Below are 23369 nucleotides of genomic sequence, written 5' to 3'. Positions count from 1 at the left end.
GTGATTTTGAATTTTTAAGATAAATACAGGTTAAATCCTTCTAAAAACCTGCTTCACTTAATATAAGAAGATGCATGTAGCTTCTCTTTTTTTGTTGCTAAAGAGCTGCATCTCTTTTCAGCTCCACACAGTTGCTTAAAGCCATCATTCTGCTAAACAACTAATTCTCACAACAGTCAAACTATTTACTAAGACTGTATTACTATTATTCTTCTCATCCTTCCTATTACCTATCTCCTCCCATTTATGACTATAACCATGTTGCTTGTATCTCTATGATTTATATTGTTTTGTTTGTTTCCTAGTATGATTTGATTGCTTATTAGTAACCTATGACTATCACTAAGTGTTGTGTCTCATGATTCTTGATGAATGTATTTTATTTTTTTCTTTATGTACACTGAGAGCTTATGCACCAAAGACAAATTCCTTGTGTGTCCAATCGCACTTGACCAATAAAGAATTGAATTCTATTCTATTAAGGTATTCCTGGGTTTTTCTGTATATGTGTGCGTGCACAGCTGCACAACTTTCTTAAAGAGATGCTTTGTATATACTCCTGCACATTCCAAAGTATGTTTTTCGAAGAACTTCTACAGGGCTACCGTTTACCGCAGGGCTGTCAAATTCACAGCCCACGGGCTGGATGCATCATGCACTAGCCACGTCCATGCTTGGTTTAGTGAAGAGGAAAAAAGTTGCGATACATCATGTGACAATGCTGTGACGACGGGTTTGACACCCCTGGTTTACCGTTTACAAGTATGTGAATGTTAACTATGCATGCTAAAAGTATTTAGCAGTGTAGCTGGTGCTTACAGCTTAATTACCTTTCTCACAGTTATTTTACAGTCACGTGGTTTAAATTAACAGCAATTTCACAACAGGCAACTGGAGTAAGTTAATCTTAGGTAGAAAGGCTGCTTCAGTTGTTTAATTTTAGAATATGGAGGTGTGTGTGTGTGTGTGTGGGGTAAAACTCCCAAGTTCTCTGTTAATAATCAGAGGAAGAGGGCCGCACCACAGGAAGAGAGTTGGCTAAGTGCACTTGCTTTATTTTATGATAAAATTCAAAACAATATATCCAATTGAAAGGTCAGAAAATGGGATGAGAAGGAAAATTTACAAAAAAGCATCAACACAGCAAGTCTTGCTTTTAAGTTGCTGGGAGATTGGTTCCACTTGATAAAATTTGAAAAAGAGTTATCATTAACTGCTCCCTTTTATCACCACATGATTTATCATAACAAAAAAAATATGCCCTATGATAACACTATACCCAGATTAAAGTTCAATAACGATCATTTTGCCCACAAATAATTCCTTAATGTGACCCTTACTCAATCAAGTGGTTTAGTCAAAATGGAAAAGTATGGTTACCTTTAAAAAAAAAATAAAGTCAAAATCTTAAAATTATGAATGTATAATCCTCTGCTTTTTCTTAAAAGTAAATCCAGACGTGGATATTTTAAATATCCTTATTTCCCTTCTCACTAAAATATGATGGCAACTGGTATTTCTGCTTATTTAGATTTCATTTTAGCATCATGACTATGCAGACTGCCAACAACTTCTGTAGTTAAAGTACTGATTAAGAAGCAAAAGCCCCAATGTGAAAACTTAGAAGAGAACAAAACAAATGATAAGGCAATGAAAACTTGAACCGGTTTTGCTAAGTTTTGTACCTTCTAACAAGCACAATCACTCATACAAATTTATCAACTGTAATAACATATAAAGATGGGACATTGCAATTTTTCTCGATAATTAAACTTCAGCCATTCTTGGGTACTATTGTTCAATGAATAGCACAAATAAAGGAGAATATTTGTAGCTCAGAATGGAAATGTGGGGTCCTTGGTGCTCTCTTGAGCTTTTGGCAGTGGTTTGTGCTCTGAGTTTGCCATTTAGCTCTCAAATGTTTCATTACCATCATCATCAGCAGGACTTCTGTAGAAGTATCTTGCCACGTTTCTCTTGAACTTGGTTGATCAGTTAGTTGGTCAACTAACTTAGTTGATCAGTTGGTCGCGTGCATGGCCATTCGTTTGCTGCTATATTTAAATTCTGAGGAGCCGATTGGCTCCGTTGTTGAGGAGCTGAGTTGGCGCAGTGGTTAGAGTGCAGTACTGCAGGCTACTTCTGCTGACTGCCGGCTAACTGCAATTTGGCAGTTCAAATCTCACCAGGCTCAAGACTGACTCAACCTTCCATCCTTCTGAGGTTGGTAAAATGAGGACCCAGATTGTTGGGGAAATGTGCTGACTGTCGAGCCTGAAACTACATATATGTAGCCATTTTATTTAGCTCTATATTTTAATCATATATTCCTTTTCTTTCTTTCTTTCTCTTTTGCCGGTGTAAGGGGGGAGGGTTTCGGGCTCACCACATTCTTCAGGTGGGAGGTGGTTAGATACTGAGGATTGTTTTGGCTAGGTGACTTTCTTTCCCGTGGGAACAGAGGCTGTCCCTGCCTGGAGGTAGAGTTTGATGACACCGGGCAATGTTGATTTCTTTTTATTGGGGAATGTGACTTTTATGAGGTGTTTCCGATTTACAATATTATATGGTGTAATTCCAGTTTGTGTTGATCCAGAATTACAACAGACTTTGCCAATTTGATGATTACCTAAATAAAAGAAATTTGTTTTGGAAGACGGATTTTGCATTTCCCCCCCTCTAAATGAGTTTCATCACTTGAAAACCTGTCACTGTAAACTGCTTAGAGAGGGCTTTAAAGCAACATGAAATGGTATATAAGTCTAAGTGCTATTGCTATTGATCGTTCAAATGGTTTGCTTTCTTAAGCGTTCATATGCTGTGAATTTATTGAAGCCTGGTATTTTCCAAAAGGGATAATTACCAAGCTTATTGATTTAGATCCCGCATATGAGCCCTTGAGAAACCGGACCATTCGAATGCCCAATCAACAACGGAACCAATCTGCTTCTCAGAATTTAAGCATAGCACCAAACGAATGACCAATCATGTGACCAACTGAACACACTGGCACCCAAAACATATAGAAAGCTTAAGAAGAACAGAACAAGATGCTTCAACCGAAGTCCTACTGATGATGTTACGCAGCCTGGTAACAAAACATTTGGAGCTAAATGGCAAGATTGCAGAACAAACCACTGCCAAAAGCTCACAGGACCAAGGGCCCCTCAATGAACAGAACTAAAAATGGTAATAAAATCATCTACATGTGCTCCTGATCTTCTAAAAGGGCATCAAATTAACAAACATAAATATCTGCCAGGGATTAAATTAAATGAACTACAGTACTTAGAAGCCTTATTTCTAATTGCCACAGGATAAGCAGGTTACTATGCCACTATCTACGCCCGCATTTTGCTGCTAAAGAATTCTAGCAGCTGTATCTATTTGGGAGAGAAATAATTCAAACATGCTATTTGGTGCAAAGTTCATTTGGAAAAAAATATACCATGCAGAAATTGGATTTATGAGTCATTGTCTTTTGAGAACTTTGCATTAATTTCAACCGATTACACTAAAATGTTCCATCTAGGAATCTTTAATATTATTTGGACAGCAATTTGGCCTAAAACAAATATGTACTGCAGCCATATACAGTATGTGGAACCATACAGACTGGATAAAATATATCCAATAATTAAATAAAACTGAAAATTAGACTACCGTATTTACCAGACTATAAGCCACTACTTTTTCCCCACGCTTTGAACCCTGCGGCTTGTACAACAATGCGACTTATCTATAGATTTTTCTTTGCTAACTGCCATCAGGGGGCGCAAAAACGTGACAGACGCAAGAGGTCAATGCAAAGAAGACGCTACCGGTAGTTTTTGGCGTGCTCGACGCAAGCGGCACGACACGCATGAACGCAAAATATTTTTCACACCCTCATCATGGAAAGTACACGAAGAAAAGCATATGATGCAGCTTTTAAGTTGAAAGCAATCGATCTGTCTATCCAGGAAGGAAATAGAGCTGCTGCACATAAGCTTGGCGTTAATGAATCAATGGTGAGACATTGGAGACGTCTGGCCACATGCAAAGAACATTCTTCTCTTTCTGTGTAAATATCTCATTTCACAACGTATATATCTGCGGCTTATAGTCTGGTGCGGCTAATATATGTAAAAATATTTTTTTCTTTTAAAATTTAGTGGGTGCGGCTTATATTCCGATGCCCTATATAGTCCGGTAAATATGGTATTTATAAAAATGTTACAAAAAGCTTCTATTGCCATTTGCTCAGCGATACAAAAAAGGAGGATGCATTTTTCTAACATTTCTCTTCGATGTTCCTAAGATTGTAAAGATAAAAACGTGGCCCTTGTTGGTATTTGATGAGGCATTTTCAAGGACCAAAATGTGCTTTCTGCCTTAAGGTGTCCATTTTACATGTTAGAATTCCCATGCTGACCCAAATCAAGCTTGGTTTGACTCTTTGCACTGGGCGTACATGGCCGAGGAATTCTAGGAGTTGAAGTGCACATATCTTAAAGTTGCCAAGTTTGAAAAGATTAACATATGCTGGACGAATGTGGCAGCTGTACCCTCTGATCCAGAGGAACACAAAATCCATTTCTCTAAATGGAAAGATACGACATTTTCAAATGTGTGCCTTTAATTGACTCACCTGAACATATTTGCCAATGATCTTTATGATCTCCAAATTGAACTGCTTCACTGGTGCTGTGGACAGGTCAACGTGGCTCAAAAGGCTATAAATGATTTGCAGCAAAGACTGTTGCATGCTGGAGATCCCTTTTTCTAACAGCTAAAAAATAGATGTGTAAATATCAAATGACATTCAATGCAAAGTAGTAAGCTATTAGATAACCCTGTCTTTAATGGACCTGCCCTCACATTCAATAAACTAAGCATTAACTGATGTATAACATTAGGAGTGTATATTTGGAAGTTTAAAAGCCAGTGTAGTATAATGGTTATTAAGGTGTCGTAAAGAGCCGGGAAGATATATTTGGTAATTCTAAAATGTGAGAAAACAAAATGTACCAATTTCAAACGGAGAATAGTATCCAATACCTGAAAGAGATATCTAAATGTACAAAGAATTATTACCTCTGCCAGGTACGTTATCAGATTAAAAGTTGTTTCTGAGAATGAGTCATGCAAATATCTGCACACTACATTAATCCAATTAGAGCAGTCTCTGGAGTAACTGTGTGTACTGTATAAACACATCATATGAGCCAAATTAGCAAGAGTTGGGGACTTCTCTTCTGTACAAACCTAAAAACAAAAAGTCAAAGTATTAGTTACCGGAATATCTATTTAAACATTTAATTTTAAAAGAGCCCTGACTTTATTACAACTTGTAACAGCCATCATGACTATAGATTTTGTCTGAGTTCAAAATCCCATGATGGAATAATGTGCTTTGCTTGTTCTGGCTTAAGGTTATGAACCCAGCTAATTGGTTACTTAAATTGATTGGGTAAGCAAACAATGTGTGAATCCAGTTTTAGATAGAGCAGACTGACTGAAAAGAGTTGTTCCTTGGTTAGTTCCGATTGTCTTACATCCTAGTGACTGCTATACATTTACTTTAAATAGATAAATCTATTCACTTCAGTGCCCAGTTGTGTGGCATTGCAACATTTAGAAATTTTGATTCAAAGCTGGTGTTTGGGATAAAAGCATCAAGAATCTAGCGTACTGTTTTTCTTAGCTGTTGCTTAAAGCCAATGTCTCGTGTCCCACTGCTCCTTCTGAAGCTCTGGGCCTACTCAAGAAACACATGGGACCCACTTGGATGCCAGTGTTTGGGATTTTCTCTATGCAATAGAGAATAGCCAGGTTTCTGCTTTGGTAAAAACCTCCTGGATGCCAGCACTCTGGGCTTTCCTTAGAGGGCTTGGCTAGATGTCTTTATCATCCTCGATCGTCACTGCCCAACCTTAAACTGTTGCTATCACTGTCTTTTGTTCTTCTAGCTACTACATCCTTACCATTGTTGCTACTATGGCTATCCAACTTCAAATGCCACACTTCTTTCCTTTGCCACTCTGTATCACCTCCCTTCTGATCTTCCCAGTAACCTCAGAACTTCAAATTTTGGTTTCCTTTCCCTCCTTTTCCTACTCTATTACACCTGAGCCCCTTCTTAAAAGGCAGGTTTTTGGCAGAGTGGATGGAGGTGTCAGTTCAGACACTTTGCTACTGCATATCCATCCTCCCACAGTGAATCTGAATATCCCCTTCCTCTTGTTTGTTAGAACACTTAGATTTAATCTGTTGAATATAAGCACCAATTTTTCCAGCAACGTAGTTTGAAGTACCACAATTAAGCTGGGATGAATTAGTTTTGACCTTATATAAACAAACCACAGACGAGCAAGATTGGACCATAGCCTGAACCTGGATTTGACTGACTAACTGAAGGAGCCTTTATATTATGATCTATTTATTGCTAACATAAAGTGGTAGTAGACTTAAAGTGGACACCACAAGTGAAACAACCCATTTCGCTGTGTCCATGGTGTAAAGTATGATAGTGGGGATGTTATGAACTCAGAGCCTCTCATAAAAGCAGAAGAGGCTTTTTGAGTTGGTTTATTTTTATAAAAGTTGACTTCCTCAGTTACAACATCCCCAAAAGAACATCTATGGGAGATTAGGCTCTGTTGATGAAACACTGAGGAACTTTAAAACACAAAGGAGAAGAGATGGAGAAAAATAGGAGTACAAAAGGAAGAACACTTATATCAAAGGTAAACTGGATATTGTAATTCTAAAGCAGGTAGCCAAAAGGGATTCAAGGGAACAGGAATGAGGGAAAGATATTCAGGGATAAGGTTCTGGGAAAAATATTAGTGGCAGAACTCTTTCAAGGTCTATACAGATCCAAACCCATGTGTGTGAATGTATAGACAACACATTTGATCAAATTGCCTTCACCACGAAAACTAAAAAATGTTGAATTATTTCTGCTTATTACGTACCTTCGCTATTCTGTCAGCTGTTTCCTTGCAGAACTGACTTGGATTATCAAAATGTTGAATTAAATGAGGCAATAAACATAATATGTTAAGAGGAAATCCTGCACAGAAAAAGATGAAGTTGAATTTATCTGTAGAATTTAGAAAACTAATTTCTATCCTTTCTAGACAGCTATTTCAAGATGCACTACCTATAAATACTTTTAATATCAGCAAAAATAAAAATGCCTAAGAAACCTGTCGTACTGAGGGCAGACAATTTGGCTGCCCCAGTTGCACAAGTCCTAAACAACATAGCCAGTAATACAAATTATCAGGACACCAGATTATCTACTTTGCCATATACTATCAATTTTACAATGTCTGGCCTTTATTCTATGCACCTAGCAAAATCTCTCTTCTTTTTTCAATCCAGACAAAACTGCTCCAATTGATTGTTTTGACAGATGCTCATACTCAAATGTTTATCATCTCTTAAAACTTGCCGTGGTGTCCCTCCTATTGAGAAGCACCCAGAAAATGGTTTTGGAGGGCTATTGTTCTGACGCCTAGGATATTGAATGAGCCTTGGTGGCCCAGTGGTTAGAATGCGGTACTGCAGGCTAACTCTGCAGGCAGTTTGAGTCCTCACCGGCTGAAGGTTGACTCAGCCTTCCATCTTTCCAAGGTGGGTAAAATGAGGACCCAGATTGTTGAGGGAAACATGTTGACTCTATAAACCACTCAGAGAGCTGTAAAGCAGGACAGTGAAGTGGGATATAAATCTATTGCTAAGTGCTATTTACCTATAGTGTCCCGTAGGTTTCTTATTTCCTATTTGTTTAATGTGAAACTGCTGAGCTAGAACATGGAATATATATTACATGAATTATATTGTCTCGCAACATTTAATTCTAAGGAAGCAATCATTGCCTGTGAATGCTTCTGGAGCTTAATAATGGATGAGGGGAAAAGCAACCCAGAAATGAAATCCAAACAAGACCGAGATGCTGCTGGTATGGAGAAAGTTGCATGCAGGGATTGAGGCAAAGTCCATGTTGAATAAGGATGCATATCCGGAGGAAGAACAGGATGCCAATTTGGGAGTGCTTTTTGGCCCCCAGTGATTGTGAGGTTTCCAAATAACAACTACAGCAAGGAGACCTCGTACAGAATTACGCTTATACAAGTGATAACTCTTCATAAGCTGGATGGCCTTAGCAATATAGCACATCCATTTCCTTTCTTAACTGTTGCTTGGTGCATTTCAGGCTGCTTCTGAAGTGTCCAGAAAATGCAGTTGGCACAAAATGCAACAGCAAGATTGTAGGTCAGAAGCGGGTGAAATCCTAGGATGCCAATACTGAAAGTTTTGCCCTGGCACTGCTAGATACAGTCTTAAGATGCTGACATTGGCCTTAAAACCCCTAAATGGCTTAGGCACTATCTGAAAGAGAGGCCATTTTTAGGGTGCCCCTTTCAGAACCTCATCTATTTAATAACATTCCTGCCAGGCCCCTGGGAAACAAAATGCATTTTAATTTAAATGGTAGCATTTTTATGCTTTATAATTTCTAATTTTGGAAGCAGCCTTTAAAGGGAAGGATTCACTATAAATCTAATAACAAATCTAATAACAAAACGCATAAAAGAACCCCTACGTTAACTCACAATTCCGGGCAGTATAATTCCAAAAACATTTGAAAAATACCTGCTACTTGGGATGGATCCACCAACATGTGCTTGGAAACTGTGATGAGCTTGCTAAGCAAGTGAACTGTCATTTCTTGGGTTGACACAGAGGTGAACCCCTTCAGGAATAACTGCTGAAGGCCTGGAAAGTTATTCCATTTTAATTTACTCTGCATCTGTTCAATCTTCTCCCTGCTCTCAGGTTTATCCAGAGGCAAATGAACGAGAAGTTTATTGAGGAGCCTGAGAGCCAAGAGGTATTCATATTCATAATCTGATTCCAGCAAAGAAGCTGCAATCCAGAATATGGTGGCCATCAGATTGACAGGATCAGTAGTGGGCTGCACATCGTGCATTCCTCCCTCTTTCAGGGAGGAAAGGCTTCTAGTCCTTGCTAAGCTGTTGGAGTGATTTATCCTTCCATCCATTATATCCAGCGTGTTGCTCCTCCGTCGGTCACTTTTCCTTTCGCCTATCAAACTCAGTCGCAAAGAGTTGCTTTTCATGTGACTGTAATAGCCTACAAAGTTACCAGAGTTAACGTGACTTGTGCTTAGGTTTATCTGACCGGTGCTTTTTCTGTTTGTTGCATATTTGTTACCCAATAATGGGTCATAATAGGAAGCACTGAAACAAAAAGAGAATGCAGCATGTAATTTGTCACCCCAAGACCATTAAGAATATTGAAAAAAAAGTTGAAAACATCCCTCAGTTTCAAATACAGAGAAGTAACATTACTTCTCTTTTAATCAAGAATGCTATACATTAATAAAAAAAAAAGACATACCTTTTTCACCTGTTTCAAGAAGTGGGGGGGGATTATCTTTTTTTTTTCTTTAGACATCATGGTATTATATCACATTATGATGCATCATGCTCACTGACCTTCTGGGAGTGTTTTTCAGGGCTTAGGAGAGGGTGTATTTTCAATATTTATATCCTCCATTTTATAACTATGACCACTTATAACTAAGGCCGCTTACAAATAAGACTAGGAAATTAATAAAGCAGCATCGGTTAAACCATCGTGAGCCAAGCTGCCATTCTCAAGGACAGGTGTTCCATTAAGAATTCTGAACAATATAACAGGACTAAAACTCCACAATTTCTCCAAATATCTTTTTACTGACCAATACACATTTCTTGTATCTGTTGTGGAAATGAGCTTCAAGGTTAACTTAAAACATGCTTTCTCCTCATCTTGAAAAAGAGGCTCCCCCAAAACGGTATGGTAGTCTAAAACCAGAAGAGTTTGGTAGCAATTTTAAAAGACTTACTAAAACATATTTATTCAAAAGCACTCACTTACGTGAATGGCAGCTCACATCATCATGCATATGGGGTGGCTTAACTGATATAAATGAGTTTTAATGACCATTGTGATTTATTTAATAGCCATAGTAAAAATGGTCATAAAGTCGGTTATGGTCATGTGACAACTTGATTTACGACCAACCCCAACTTACAACAAAAGTTCCAGTCCTGATTGTGGTTGTAAGTGAAGGAGTACCCGTATTACCAACCAGGTACATATAGGATTGCAAGTAATTTTTAGTATTCAGAACTATTTTTATTAAGTGGGCCTGAGTAGATTTTGCTTACTTCAAAATTTATTGATCAGAAAGAGGAAGAAAGTATGCTAGGACAGTGGACCCCAACCTTCCTGGCGCTGGGGATCAGTTTTGTGGAAGATAAAATTTTTCCATGGACTGGGGTGGTGATGGTTTCACATGCTATCTAGATCCTGTGCATATGCCGAGGAAGCTTTGTTTGTTCACCCACTATTTGCATGGAACGGGTCCTAACACGCCACGGACCAGTACCAGTCCACGGTCCAGGGGCTGGGATATTAGGACAGTGTGCAAAGCAGAAAAAATTGCTTCCTAAAATTAATTAACTGCTTAGGTAAATTTTTTTTAATTTTTTTTTTGAACTTTCAAGTAGAATAACCCAATGAAAAAAAGAAAATGGGAAAAAAACTAAAAATGGAATGTTCATGATAGGCAACTAAGCCATTGAAATGATGTACTGCATACTTATTTAAATCACAGAAGTCTTCTTTTCAGCAATGTCTGCATGTGCAAAAGGAACATGACATAAGTTATTGTGCTCCTGCTATTGTCATCCTGCCACTCCTTGAACCTTATTACAGACACAGGCATTTAAACACCCCACTTTAAAAATAGAGTTAATTTTTTTTTAAACTTCTGACTGAACCAATGAGTGAAAGACCCATATATTCCCAATGATTTAAAAGAAAAAGTCTCGCCCAAATATTGTAAAAAGAATTTCGGATGCATATTCCAGGAAGCTATCATAAAAAAAAATCTTACTGGGAAAGTGCAGTGAGAAGATCATAATGCTTCATGGTGTCTGCCAATGTATCCACAGCTGACTCCAATGTAAGAAGCAGTTCTATGACAAAACCCTATAAACAGCAAATCGGCCACAAAGGCAATTTATTAATCAGATACATTGAAAAGCATTAAAACTCAAGTAACCATATGAATGTTTCGTTTGATAAAATACAACATGCCATATGCATAGTTGAACAGAAAAGGTTGGTAAAGTCTCCTAGCCCTTGTAGCGATCCTGCCTAGCATCCACTTCCCTATTTTTCTTATAAAAACATTCTTACAAGATCTTATTCTATCCATCCAATAGACACGGTCCACAAACCTTTATGTGAAAATAAATTGATCATTTCCAGGGTGATCTACAGATTCTTTTAACATTTGGATGAAGAGATCATAGATGAAGTAACACGTACATATAGGTAGGCCACAGTTCTGGGAGGACTTGCTTTTTAATTGTAACATACATAAAGTTACACTACAATTTTCATTCATTCTTGCCTCAAAAGGGAAGAAAATCATGCTATGGTTTTTTTTACCAGTCATAAGAAGCTCTAAGAGGCAGAAAATAAAGAGTTTTTGTCTGTATATCATTTTAGGATCACAGATTATCTGACACAAGTGTAAGAATCTTTTTGATTACAAAAGACTAGCATTCTATAACTTTTAAAAGTTCCAAATGATTTGTTATGATGCCGTACTCTAGAACTGCTATAAATAATATTCTCCAGGCATAAATCTTCACTTAATGTTCAATTTAAGATAAAAATTAAATTATTGGTTTGTAAAAAAAAAATTTGAAAAGCGAAATACCTGAGCTTCTTCTCCTGCATCTCCAACGGTTTCTACAAGCCTGGAGAGAATATCAGAAAGTGTGTTGGCTGAAAGAGGCTGTTTCAATGCTCTGAAAATCTGAAAAGATCTTCCAGCATAGTGTCGAGAAGAGCAAGAAAGTGCAGTCTGCAGAGCAACTTCGCTAAGATGCTGCTCCAGCTGAAATCCACCTGCAAGAAACAGGGAACATTAATAGTGCCTAAAATTAATTATCAATCGATCAGAATAGAGCTGGAAGGGACCTTGGAGGTCTTCTAGTCCAACCACCTGCTCAAGCAGGAGATCCTGTACCATTTGAGACAAGTGGCTGTCCAGTCTCTTCTAATAAACCTCCAGTGATGAAGCATCTGCAATTTCTGAAGGCCAGCTGTTCCACTGGTCAATGGTCCTCACTGTTAGGAACTTTCTCCTTAATTCCAAGTTGCTTCTCTCCTTGGTTAGTTTCCATCCATTGTTTCTTGTCCTGCCCTCTGGTGCTTTGGTAAATAAGTTGACCCCTCTCCTCTTTGTGGTAACTTCTCAAATACTGGAATACTGCTATCAAGTCCCACCGAAGCGGGTGGGGGGGGGGGGGGGGGGGGGGGGGGGGGGGGGGGGGGGGGGGGGGGGGGGGGGGGCGGGGGGGGGGGCGCCAACCGGCCTAAAAGGGGGGGTGGGTATACAGGGCCTTCTTTCTTCTAGATTAGCCAAACCCAAATCCTGCATTACTTGTTCCTTCATTAAACTGCTAAAATTTCACAATGTACTGATCATAGCAATTTGAAAGTTTTCAAAACATACCTGAACTTGACTGCTTGAATACAGAAACAACATGCTTTAGAAATATAGTTAACAGCTCAGCACTCTTTATGCTTGGATTCTTTGCTGAAACATCTTCATGATTCCAAAGTGGTCCTTGTTTTCTGCAGATATATCAAACCAGAAACTCATTTGTTAAAAATAATTCATTATCTGCACTGAAGCCTTATGTTTTGATTCCTTGATTATTTATCGAATGCCTCTTTTAGAAGTTATAGCTTTTCAGATATAAAACATGTTTGCTTTTATAAACATACAATAACCATAAATATTATTTGGTAAGAGTTAAATTGTTACATTACTAAAACAATCTCTACCATTAAATTTAACCACAGGAATCAAGAAACCCTAACCCGAACTTCATCCTACATGGAAGATAAAAGTTTTAGTCCTAAAACTTATGGAGTGGGGCACCCTAACTTTATCCTGATTTCAGCAGAAATGTTTACCCTTAAAATTCACTAACTCAGGTACCATTTCCATGAAACTAAAAAAAGCTGAACATTAATGCTGAATATTTCACATTATTATGAAGTTATGAAATCTTGAGCAAGAGCTTAGAACAGTTTTGAAAATGTATGCATTTCTATACCACTGAGTAAATGCCATCATTCAAATGTTACCTTGAAGTAATAAACTCCATCAGTGACTTCATTTTTTCATCTTGTTCTCCTGAAAGATCAATTTCATTGAGAATGGTGCTTTGCATCTGAGAAATGGCAGCGCTTGTATTTCCTAAACTGATGCTGGAAGAGGTAGAACTTGAACTGAGTCCTGAGTCTGTCATTGGAGAGGGCTGGTGATCTGGTATAAAATCATTAACACCTAATTACAGAAAGACATAATTACCATTCTTGAAATCTTCACACTGACTTTCCAAAAATTCCAGAAGATATTCTGATTTCTTTATTCTTCATTATTTTAGCCCAGCTAAGAAAACTGCTACTTCATACTTGGAATATTTTAAATTTGGAGTGTTTCGTACATCCCTACATCCTATTCTTGGGAAGAAGCCCAATCTGGTTCTCTGTGTACAGCTACCCAGGGGCGGGATTCAAATTTTTTAACAACTGGTTCTGTGGGCGTGGCTTAGGTGGTGGGCATGGCTTAGTAGTCATGTGACGGGTGGACGTGGCTTGGTGGTCATGTTACTGGCTGGGCATGGCCAACTCAGTATCACTCACATTGAGGCATGCATCTCCTTGCCTGGCCTCTCATGACTGGGGATGCTGCAACAGTCATAAATGTGAAAAATGGTCATAAGTCACTTTTTTTCAGTGCCATTGTAACTTTGAATGGTCACTCCACACAAGCAAAGTACCAGCAAAGGAGGGGAAAGAAAACTCCAGAGATGTTCCTGAGACAGAAAGTCTAGTCCTGCCAAGAATGTAAAAAGGGTTAACGGAGAGGCAGTTTCTGTAAGCAACACCAGAATGTTTCCTTCCTGCCTTCCTTACAGGATTAGGCGAGTAATTTCTTCTAACAACCGGTTCTCTGAACTGCTTAGAATGTTAACAACCGGTTCTAGCGAATAGGTGCGGACTGGTAGAATCCCACCCCTGCAGCTATCCCAATTGTCTTTGGAAAAAGGGAAAGTTGTAAGATCAGTATAATTGAATACATATGGGTAACATAAAAAACATACATGATTAATAATTCCACATGATTATATTTAATAGTGAGGTGCTGCCACCTGCTGAAAAATATTAGTGTCATGTACCAAACAAGGATTGCATATGAAATAATTAAGAAATTTCTAGCTGAACAATGTATGAGTCCATTGTATCTCTTCCTATATTCACTATACAGGGAAAAGTATAACCAAAGTTTGCAATGCTATTTATTAAAAACTGACTCTGAATTCATTACTATAAATAAAACAGTTAAAAAATTGTCTGGAGCAAATATCCAATTCTGGTACTGGGAATTAAGAATTCTTCGAACAATTCTATTAACAGACTGTGAAAAGTTTTTGAAACCGAGAAGTCTGCACTATAGCATTAGTCTGCTCTTCTAAAATAAAAGTTAAATGAACCATTAATTCATCTTCCTCTTTTCCTGATTTAAATAAATTAAACATTAGCAATGTTAATGATTCTTATATATATAAGCATATAAGCAACTTAATGATTCTTATATATTTTTATTACAGTAAATGTCTTAGGTTCTTAGACCTGAGAGGCCTACTACCCTTGATCAAGTTTGTTCTAAAATATTAAAGAAATATTGAATTAATGTAGCTTTATCAGTTACCTATTCAAGAGACAGAATTTCTACCATATTGCTGTGAAATAGCTTTTCCAGGTAGTCCTTGACTTACGATGGTAATTGGGCTTGGAATTTCTGTTGTCATTGCCGCCATAATTTGAGTCATCATGTGACAGAATCTGATTTTACTGTGCTCTTAAGTTGAGCCAGGCAATTGTAAGTGTGAATCCAGATTAGCCAAGGGCATCTTTTGCTGGAAACCAACAAAATTGCTGGAAACACTGCCAATTGTGCTCATTTGACCAGAGGATGCTAAAATTGGCTGTTGCCAGTTGCCAAGTACCCAAATGGCAATCACATGACTACTGGAGCAGGGTAACAGTGGTAAGCTTGGATTTTTGGTTGCAATTGGTCGCTGTTAATCCAAAACAGTGAATGGTTGTAAATTGAGGAATACCTCCTGTGGTTTTATTTTCATTATAATGAATACAGGGCATTTTAAGTTTTGTTGAACTGCCCTCCGTCCCCCAATTAGCATGGGCCTTAATTAGAAGACTGAAGATACCTGTGAAGATGCAGTCCAAATGTGCTATTTGTTTGATAGTGAGCACCCGGGGTTCATTAAACTCCTTGTTCCTAAGAAGGATAGAAGCCACAGCCTGGACGCTACTGTTAGAGCCCATCACTATCAATAAATGCAATAGGAGGTGTTTACAGTGTTCATATACTTCCGGATGGTGATGATCAAGACCTACATCCGAGAAAAGAAAAATGCATATAGTCAAATGATGTACCTGTATGTTAATGTTGCTAATGAATTAAAAGTTCATTTAAAAGGAACATGCCTGGTCCTATTCACTCATTTATTGTTGTCATACACTCAAGAGATAAGAATTCTTAACAAAATTATTAACAAAAATTTTTTTCTTACTTGCTATGGTAGATTTATTTTTTATCAAATATAAAAAAATAAACAACTGTTCTTCCTGCAAGTTCAGTCTTTTAGGCCACTGCTATGCTCACTGAAAATTTGGGTACCACCTGCTCTTCAAGTTGGTTTTATTTTAAATGAATCAAGTTTTCCCTTTGGCATTAAACATTATATGTGCAAGACCATTAAACAATGTGGTAACAATGCTTTCCAATTTTAATAAAAACTTACCTATAAAAATGGCATGAAGCAAGAGATGCAAGTAATTCCCCCAATCTACCTTCACGCTATGGTCAATTATTAGGTCAGTCAACAGAATCACTGCTATGTTACACCTATAAACCAAAGAAGAGATTTCGATTAAGTTAAAGGTATGTGTGTGTCAGTGGAATTGATTGAAATTATAAAATACAATTTAAAAATCAGCATCATAGTTACATAGTTGTTTACATTAGAATTGCTACTATTCAAAGCAAATTTTGTCCTCTTAGGACAGATTGACAATAACATTAAAAGATTTTAGGTATTTAAGATATATATTATGGTAACTATGACAATGATCTGTTTATCACTTAGCAAATAATAAATAGATAATAATAAAATAAATATTAGTTGTCTCAATAAAGAAATATAGTTGTTTAATGCCAGCACTGCTCAGAGCATAAAGAAATATAAAGCAAGGCTTAAATAGGTAGTCTCAGGTTATGACCCTAATTGGGGCCATACTTTCCATCACTCAGCGAAGTGATCATTAAATGCAACACCACATGATTTCACTGCCTGGGGAGAGCAGTCCTCGTTCCAGTCGTTAGGCGAGGACTCACACTTCTGATTGTGCTGATGTTATCCATTCAGTCGAGCCCAACTCTTGGCGATGCTATGGGCCAGGTATTTCCACATCTTCTGATCTTGCACTATTTCTTTTTAGGTTTTTCTATGCTCTTGGCTGGTGTCATCTTTGATGGTGTCCGGTCACCATGCTCTTTGACAGCCTGGTTTCCTTTTACTGCTAACTCTTCCAAGCATCATTGCTTTCTCCAGTGAATTCCCCCACTTGATGTAGCCAAATTAAGTAAGATGCAATTTCGTGGTTTTGCCTTCTAGCGACATGTCTATCTGGTATTATGCACTCCGATACTTGTTCTGCTGTCCAAGGAACATGTGTCCGACTTTTTTCAAATTTCCTCCACTTCAACATCCCGCCTCCCCAATCTACCCTTTTGGCTGCCCTGCATAGTTTGGCCGAGATGAAGAGACTTCTGTATGAAGGCAGTAAGCAGGCAAAATAAATGATTCATATTTAAAGATACAGGAGGCATCATATTCAATGTTTATACAGCCTAGATCAGCTAATAAAAGGCCAGAAAAAATACAAAAGACTTTGTGGAAAGATTCCTTCTATAGAAGTTACCAAAACAATTAAAAGTAAAAAAATAAAAGGCTTCTGTCTTGAAATATGAACTGTGAAGATTCCATTCTCAAAAAACAAGAATAATCTGGAAGCAGGATGAGTCAATTTCCATAAATCTTACATGTTCCTTAGATGGAAGACCCAATTAATTTCTGGCTTTCTTTTCCTGAAAGGAAAGTACTGTGCTACAATCTCTTTTAGGTACTTCATATTCAGAGGGATTTGGGAGTGTCTTATTTATATTGCTTACCTATGAAGAGACATGCCTGGAGATGATGTTTCAGGCAAATAATCCACCAATGGGGACCAACAACCTCCTGAAGGTGGAAAAGGTAAGGGCTCTCCTTCATTGTGTTCCATCACTTTAAGTCGCCAGCTCGAATACAATGGCATCGAATCACCTGTCAAAAGTATTATTATCTTGAATCAGACATTTCAATCATATATAGTTATATTAATTGAAATACGTTATTTTCAAATATGCATGTTGTATTTTCTGTATTTTCCCATAATTAGTTAACACTGTCTTGTCATCAAAAATTTTGGGTGTATTCAGGATTCGCTACATAAAAACATTATTTATACACAGGTAGTCCCTGATGTATGACCACAATTGAGCCCAAAATTGCTGTTGCTAAGTGAAACATTTGTTAAGTGAATTTTGCCCCATTTTATCACCTTTCCTGCCACAGTTGCTAAGTGAATCACTGCAATTGTTAAGACAGTGACGCAGCTGTTAAGTGAATCTGGCTTCCCCATTGACTTTGCTTGTCAGAAGGCCACATGATCGTGGGGCACTGCAACCATCATAAATATGAGTCAGTTGCCAAGAATTTGAATTCTGATCATGTGACCATGGGGATGTTACAATGATTGTAAATGTGAAAATGGTCATAAGTCACTGTTTCAGTCTCATTGTAAGTTCGAATGATCACTAAATAAATTATGGTAAGTCAAGGACTACCTTGTATGTATTCTGAAAGCAATAGGCATCAAAGTCTAGCACAAGACTGAACTGAAGAAAACAATTGTAATGATCAGGTCTGAAAATCAAATAAAAACATGTGGATCTGATAGCTACATCATCCAAGCCTCTCCTAAATTAAGGGTAGCTCAAAGTGTCAAAGTGTCATAGAAGGAAGGTATTTTAAACACATATTTATGGTAGGTGCGTATGCCATGTAATATGGTATATAATTATAGTATTCTTTGCCAAGTGACATAATAGTGTCCCCCAATATACAGTGCAAAGAAAAATTAAACAATTAAGCAGATGGGCTTTAGCTGAATGAACATAACTTTCGTTGCCACAACAGATGAAGATAATAGATTTTTCTATAAAGTTAACAAAATCCGGGTATGTAACTGACAGTTAAACCTTGCATTGTTTGAGGAAAATAAAAGATTGAATTACTTTTTTCTTCTTCATATGAGCCTCCTGAACTGCTGCTGTATCGAGATTCTAGCCTATGATGCTGGCGGTTCAGATTACTGTTCAATCCACTATAGATATCCAGATGGATGTAGCTGAAGGAATAAACATACTAATAGTGTTATCAAAGACCACATTTCTATTCTTCCATGTAGCATATGTTAATCCAATCAAACATGCTATTAAAAAATTACTGTATTTAGGTGCCCTTTACTTCTTAAAAACTATTCAGCCTAAACCATAGGTAAATGTAGTATGAGAACACAAGCATGCTAGGAGTCAGAATGGAAGAACCCTGAGAAGCGTGTCTTCTGTGTCTTTCCTGTTTCTAATAGTCCTGAAAATTATAAGAACCCAGAGTCTAAAAGAGAGTAGAAAACTAGTAATGTACTATCAAATCACAGGTAAACCCCTGAGATAGGTAACGCAGAATCTCCAATTGCTGACTTGGAGGACAATTCAGCTGAAGTACATTTAATATTTATAAAACCAAGGAAAAAAACACAAAAAATAATATGAGCAAGAAAAGTCAGATACACAAATTCAGCCATTCTAAATTTATTGGTTTTATATAATGACTTGATTTTCAAAACCTCAATTTTATTTACTACTTATATGAAAAGTTAGTAGCAAAAATAGAAGACACAGCCGAATAAGACTATCGTGAGCCAACAAGATGGAAGGCTGGACAACTCAGACCCAGAAACTGTCTGGGTCTTTAAACCCTGGCCTTCCCCCCCCACCTTGAGGTAGCAGCTTGAGAATTCCTACTGCCAGTAATTATCTTCCAGAGGGTTCTTCCTATAGCATCCTAAAATTGTTGTGTAAGAGTTATAGGGTTCTCATATTTTGCGCTGCCTTTTTCACGATTGCAGGGTACAAAGAAATAATTTATATAATACATCAGAAAAAAACATGTGGTTAGCCATACCTTTCCTTGGTGGACAGACCAATTTCACTTTACATAAGCCAAATATTTTAAAAATATAACAAGAAATTATTATATTTTATATATTAAAAGGTAAATGTTCAAGCACAGTGTTCACAGTTAAAATAATTCAAAAGGCAAATACTATACCGCTTTGCTATAATAAAGCTTGCAATGAAAAGAATAGAGTGGCCTTCCTTTTTTAAAGAATGTGATCAAATTATAAATACATTTTATAGATTTGATTTGATGTATACCGCACCGTTAAGAGACATGAAGGTTTCTGGTGGACCTGTTAACCCAGAATCCCTTTGAAAAAAAATGTTCACACTCTGTCAGTTACCTGGATTCTGGGCACATCCAAAATATAATCACAGGCAAGATGGAAAAGCTTTAGTTCCATGCTTTTCCCCACCTCAGTTCCCACTCTTCCTTCAGTTGTCTTAAAACAGGCCAACACCCCCCCCCCCAATCTTTTGAGCACCAGGGACCAGTTCTGTGGAGAGAAGTTTTTCTGTAGACCGGAGGGGGCTTCACTTGTTTGTGTGGCTCCGTTTCTGGCATGCAATGGCCTGGTGCTGGTCCAGACCAGGGGTTGTGGACCCCTGTCTTAAAAAGACAAGTCTCAAATTCCCTATTCCCAAAATAGAGGGTAGAATCAGGTATCTCTTTGGTCTACATGTTTGATAGGCTGGCATTCACAATACAAAAACATGCAGAGTTATTATCAGCGACTATAATATGCTGTCACCAACATTTAATCAAGTATCACTTTAGGCTTTACTAGTTAGACCTATGAAGGTTTTATTTAAAAAAAAAGAACAATTAGTATTTCAAACATTATAAATCCTTCTTACCTTTCATCAATACTATCTTTTGTAAGCTTATTGTTGTGATTACCATCTGTGGGTGCCACCATTGTATTGCTACTGGAAGTAGTTCCTGGAAATTAACAGTAGTATATTTTCAATGAGTGCAATAATAACACAAGACAGAATTCCTGAAAGCTATTTGAAACTCTAATAAATCATCGTACTCATCATTACCACTATGCTCAACAGAACAATAATCCTCCCAAAATAATCTAGAGGTGTTATACATAATTCTAAATAAAAATACAATAAATAAAAAAGTTCTAAAATAATTTCATAAGACAATGTGTAATGGCTGGGGAGAACAAGTGAGGCTCGACTTAGCAGACTTCTGCAGTGATATCTCCCTCCTTCCCCATGTTTTCAAAGACCAATCCACTGAGCAGTTAATGGTTCAGTGAAGGGATAAACCCAACTATCCAGCTAAAAAGATTTCTGTGGTGTTATGACCTGGTTTCTTTCATCTGTCTCCATCTTATGACTGCCATATGAGCTCTGCTCAACAAACTTCATGCCAAATACATAAGTTATAGAATGAATTTTTGTCACAGTGACGGGGTTCATTTTGAATTAAACATATATTTTGATTTGAGATGTTGGCAACTGACCCAGATAATCAGAAGGCTTTCACATTTTTCTTTCTTTCTTTTAATATGTACAGTGAAGCTATTTACAATACAATTCAGGTGTCAGAATGACTTCTAAGTCTCTCTCTTACAGTCTATACCTCTCCAGCTCTCCTATTAACTGTTTTATTTCCTCTCCCTTCACTCCACTCCATCCAGTTTCTGGGATTATCAAGAGAGTAAAAAACAAAAGTATATGCTGAGAATTGCTGTTTACGTGTTTTGCCTGGATTTGCTCAACCAATCACCTTCTCTTATGTTAAGAGAAGACCCTTTCTTAGGGTCTTCTGCCAAGTCCTTCCCAGAGACCAGGGCTCCACCAATGACAGCTGATTTCCTCCTTCCCGTCTTGGGTGAAAATGTTGTCTCTTTGGGACTTCAGTTCCCTTCCTCCAGACAAACCGCCCATAGACTTTTCTCCTTCGCTCACCAGGAACCTATAACTCTGCACTCTCCTGTAACTTTTCAACCACTCCTTTTCAGTCTTTTTCTGTCTTCTCCTTCCTCTCCCCCCTCAATTTTGAGTCAGATTGGTAGCATGCCTCTAGAACTGAGAAGGTGGGTGCTCCCCTCATGGCCCCCAACACCTATATACCAGGCTAGACCAATGTGACTACTGTTTCTACATCTCCCTGTAACAGCTCTTGCTAGCAGCCACATCAGCTCATTAGCCCTCAGGACAGCAAAACTGCCCTTCAAAGCCAGAACTGAAATGCTTCTCCTCTTCTCTCTCCATTTGATGTCCCACACCAACAAAACAGCAATCATGCCAGACGACTAAGAACCACTGTCATGGCCTTGGTAGAGTCGGACTCTGAGGGAAGAGGAGGAACAGCTGACAGGGAGTGGAGGTGCGGCTCCGGACATTGTGGAGGAGGCTGGGGAAGGACAGAGGCCGGCTGGGCAGTCAGAGGAAGACTCAGGCCCATCCCCTCTGCATCCTAGGACATGCAGGAGGAATGGAGAAGGAAACAACTTGGCTTATGAGAGAGGAAGCAGCCATGATCCCCCTCATTGATTGAAGCTGGGGAGACTAGTATATAAGAGAGACGATTACAACACAGCATTGCCAGAAGAGTGTTTTATTTTGGGCTGACGTTATCTTGGTTGGTGTCCTACCAACAGACTATGCTTGTTATCTCCTTGAAGTTGGTAATTACTTATCCTGGTCCATTGTGGAAATTTCTTCATTGTAGTTTGTTTGGTTTTTTTATTTCACCTCTATCTGCTCATTAAGCTTGGACTGTATTGCTTTCTTTTGAAGACTATTTTTGAATACATTTTATCTCCAACTGAGAATTATTGAACAGTGGGGCCAAGTTGGAGGCATTACAGGACATTTATTTATGTTTTGGATTTTGTTATGTTTGTGTTACACTCTGGGTCATCACAACCATGTGCCAAAAATTTATGTATAAGACACAGAAGAAAAATTATAGTCTCAAGAGTTAAACAGCTCTGCAATTAGTGCTAACTATTTCAACAAACTTTATTTTTTTTAGTCGTCTCTTCTATGTCATCGGCTGTTTTACATAAAACATGCTGAAGAAAGCAAGCTTTGCAAAGGCCAGCAGGAGATCTCTTCAAAATTTAGACCTACAAACCAGTAAAATCATATGCTGCTTCCTTTTTTTTTCAACCATAAAGGTTGCTAAAAATATCTGCAGCCAAGGGGTTGGAACAACTCAATAGGCAGATGGCCAAATTTCTAAATTTGAGGAGCAGACCCAGAAAAAGGCACTGTTTCTTTACCAAAGGGCTGCCAGGTGCAGCCACGCCCCCTTTGAAATATACATTCTGCTTTGGATCCAAACAGCTGGCCATGCCTGGATGTTACCCAACAGTGAGGTGAATATCTGTCCTGATAGGTTAAAAACAGTTCGATGTAGTTGTCTCACCTGAGGTGACAGAAGGGATTTTGTAACTAGAAGTGATACGGTAATAGGGCGGATTATCCATATGTGTCACTCCAGAACTAACAGGATCTGTGAGCTGCAATTCGCTCACCAACTCTTCCAAAAGCTGCATGGTTTTATCTCTACCCAAGTAAACAATTACCTTCTTCACCTGCCATTCAAAGAGAAAATAAAAATCATTAAGAACACTATTAAATAAACAGAAAAATGGCTTGTATTTTTTTTTTACAAAACTGTAAATTTAGGTAATAATTGAATTTTTTGTTGGCAGACAAATTACCGAAACCGGTTCTTAAAGCGTCTTATAGCTAATAACTAACTTGTAACTTTTTGTCTTTTAACTTGTAACTAAAGAGACTGGACAACCATTCACCTAAAATGACATGGCGGCTCCTGCTTGAGCAGGGGGTTGGACTAGAAGATCTCAGGGGT

At 38.0% G+C, this 23369-nt stretch overlaps 1 protein-coding gene across 9 annotated transcripts in view; it reads right to left on the bottom strand.

The window, feature by feature from the left end:
- FRYL (FRY like transcription coactivator) overlaps positions 1–23369 on the bottom strand; it is a 149982-nt gene that overhangs the window by 32036 nt on the left and 94577 nt on the right. For all 9 annotated transcript variants that reach the window (XR_015749286.1, XM_087963578.1, XM_087963579.1 and 6 more), the window contains 14 exons: positions 22920–23088; positions 20381–20465; positions 18578–18690; positions 17414–17564; positions 15984–16087; positions 15387–15572; positions 13237–13438; positions 12596–12717; positions 11795–11985; positions 10961–11055; positions 8647–9254; positions 6960–7057; positions 5077–5247; positions 4631–4771 (listed from right to left, as the gene is read on the bottom strand). Coding sequence is in view for 8 of the 9 variants with exons in the window: in XM_087963578.1 (XP_087819704.1) it covers positions 4631–4771; positions 5077–5247; positions 6960–7057; positions 8647–9254; positions 10961–11055; positions 11795–11985; positions 12596–12717; positions 13237–13438; positions 15387–15572; positions 15984–16087; positions 17414–17564; positions 18578–18690; positions 20381–20465; positions 22920–23088 (2436 nt within the window). In the remaining variant the exon portion in view is untranslated. The remainder of the gene's footprint in view (positions 1–4630; positions 4772–5076; positions 5248–6959; positions 7058–8646; positions 9255–10960; positions 11056–11794; positions 11986–12595; positions 12718–13236; positions 13439–15386; positions 15573–15983; positions 16088–17413; positions 17565–18577; positions 18691–20380; positions 20466–22919; positions 23089–23369) is intronic.

Source organism: Notechis scutatus, chromosome 4 (assembly GCF_049901735.1).
Source record: "Notechis scutatus isolate UNSWTSFEM ecotype Mainland chromosome 4, rNotScu1.2, whole genome shotgun sequence".
Lineage (NCBI taxonomy): Eukaryota > Metazoa > Chordata > Lepidosauria > Squamata > Elapidae > Notechis > Notechis scutatus.
The sequence above is the reverse complement of the archived record's forward strand: the minus strand, read 5'-3'. Positions and strand labels throughout refer to the sequence as shown.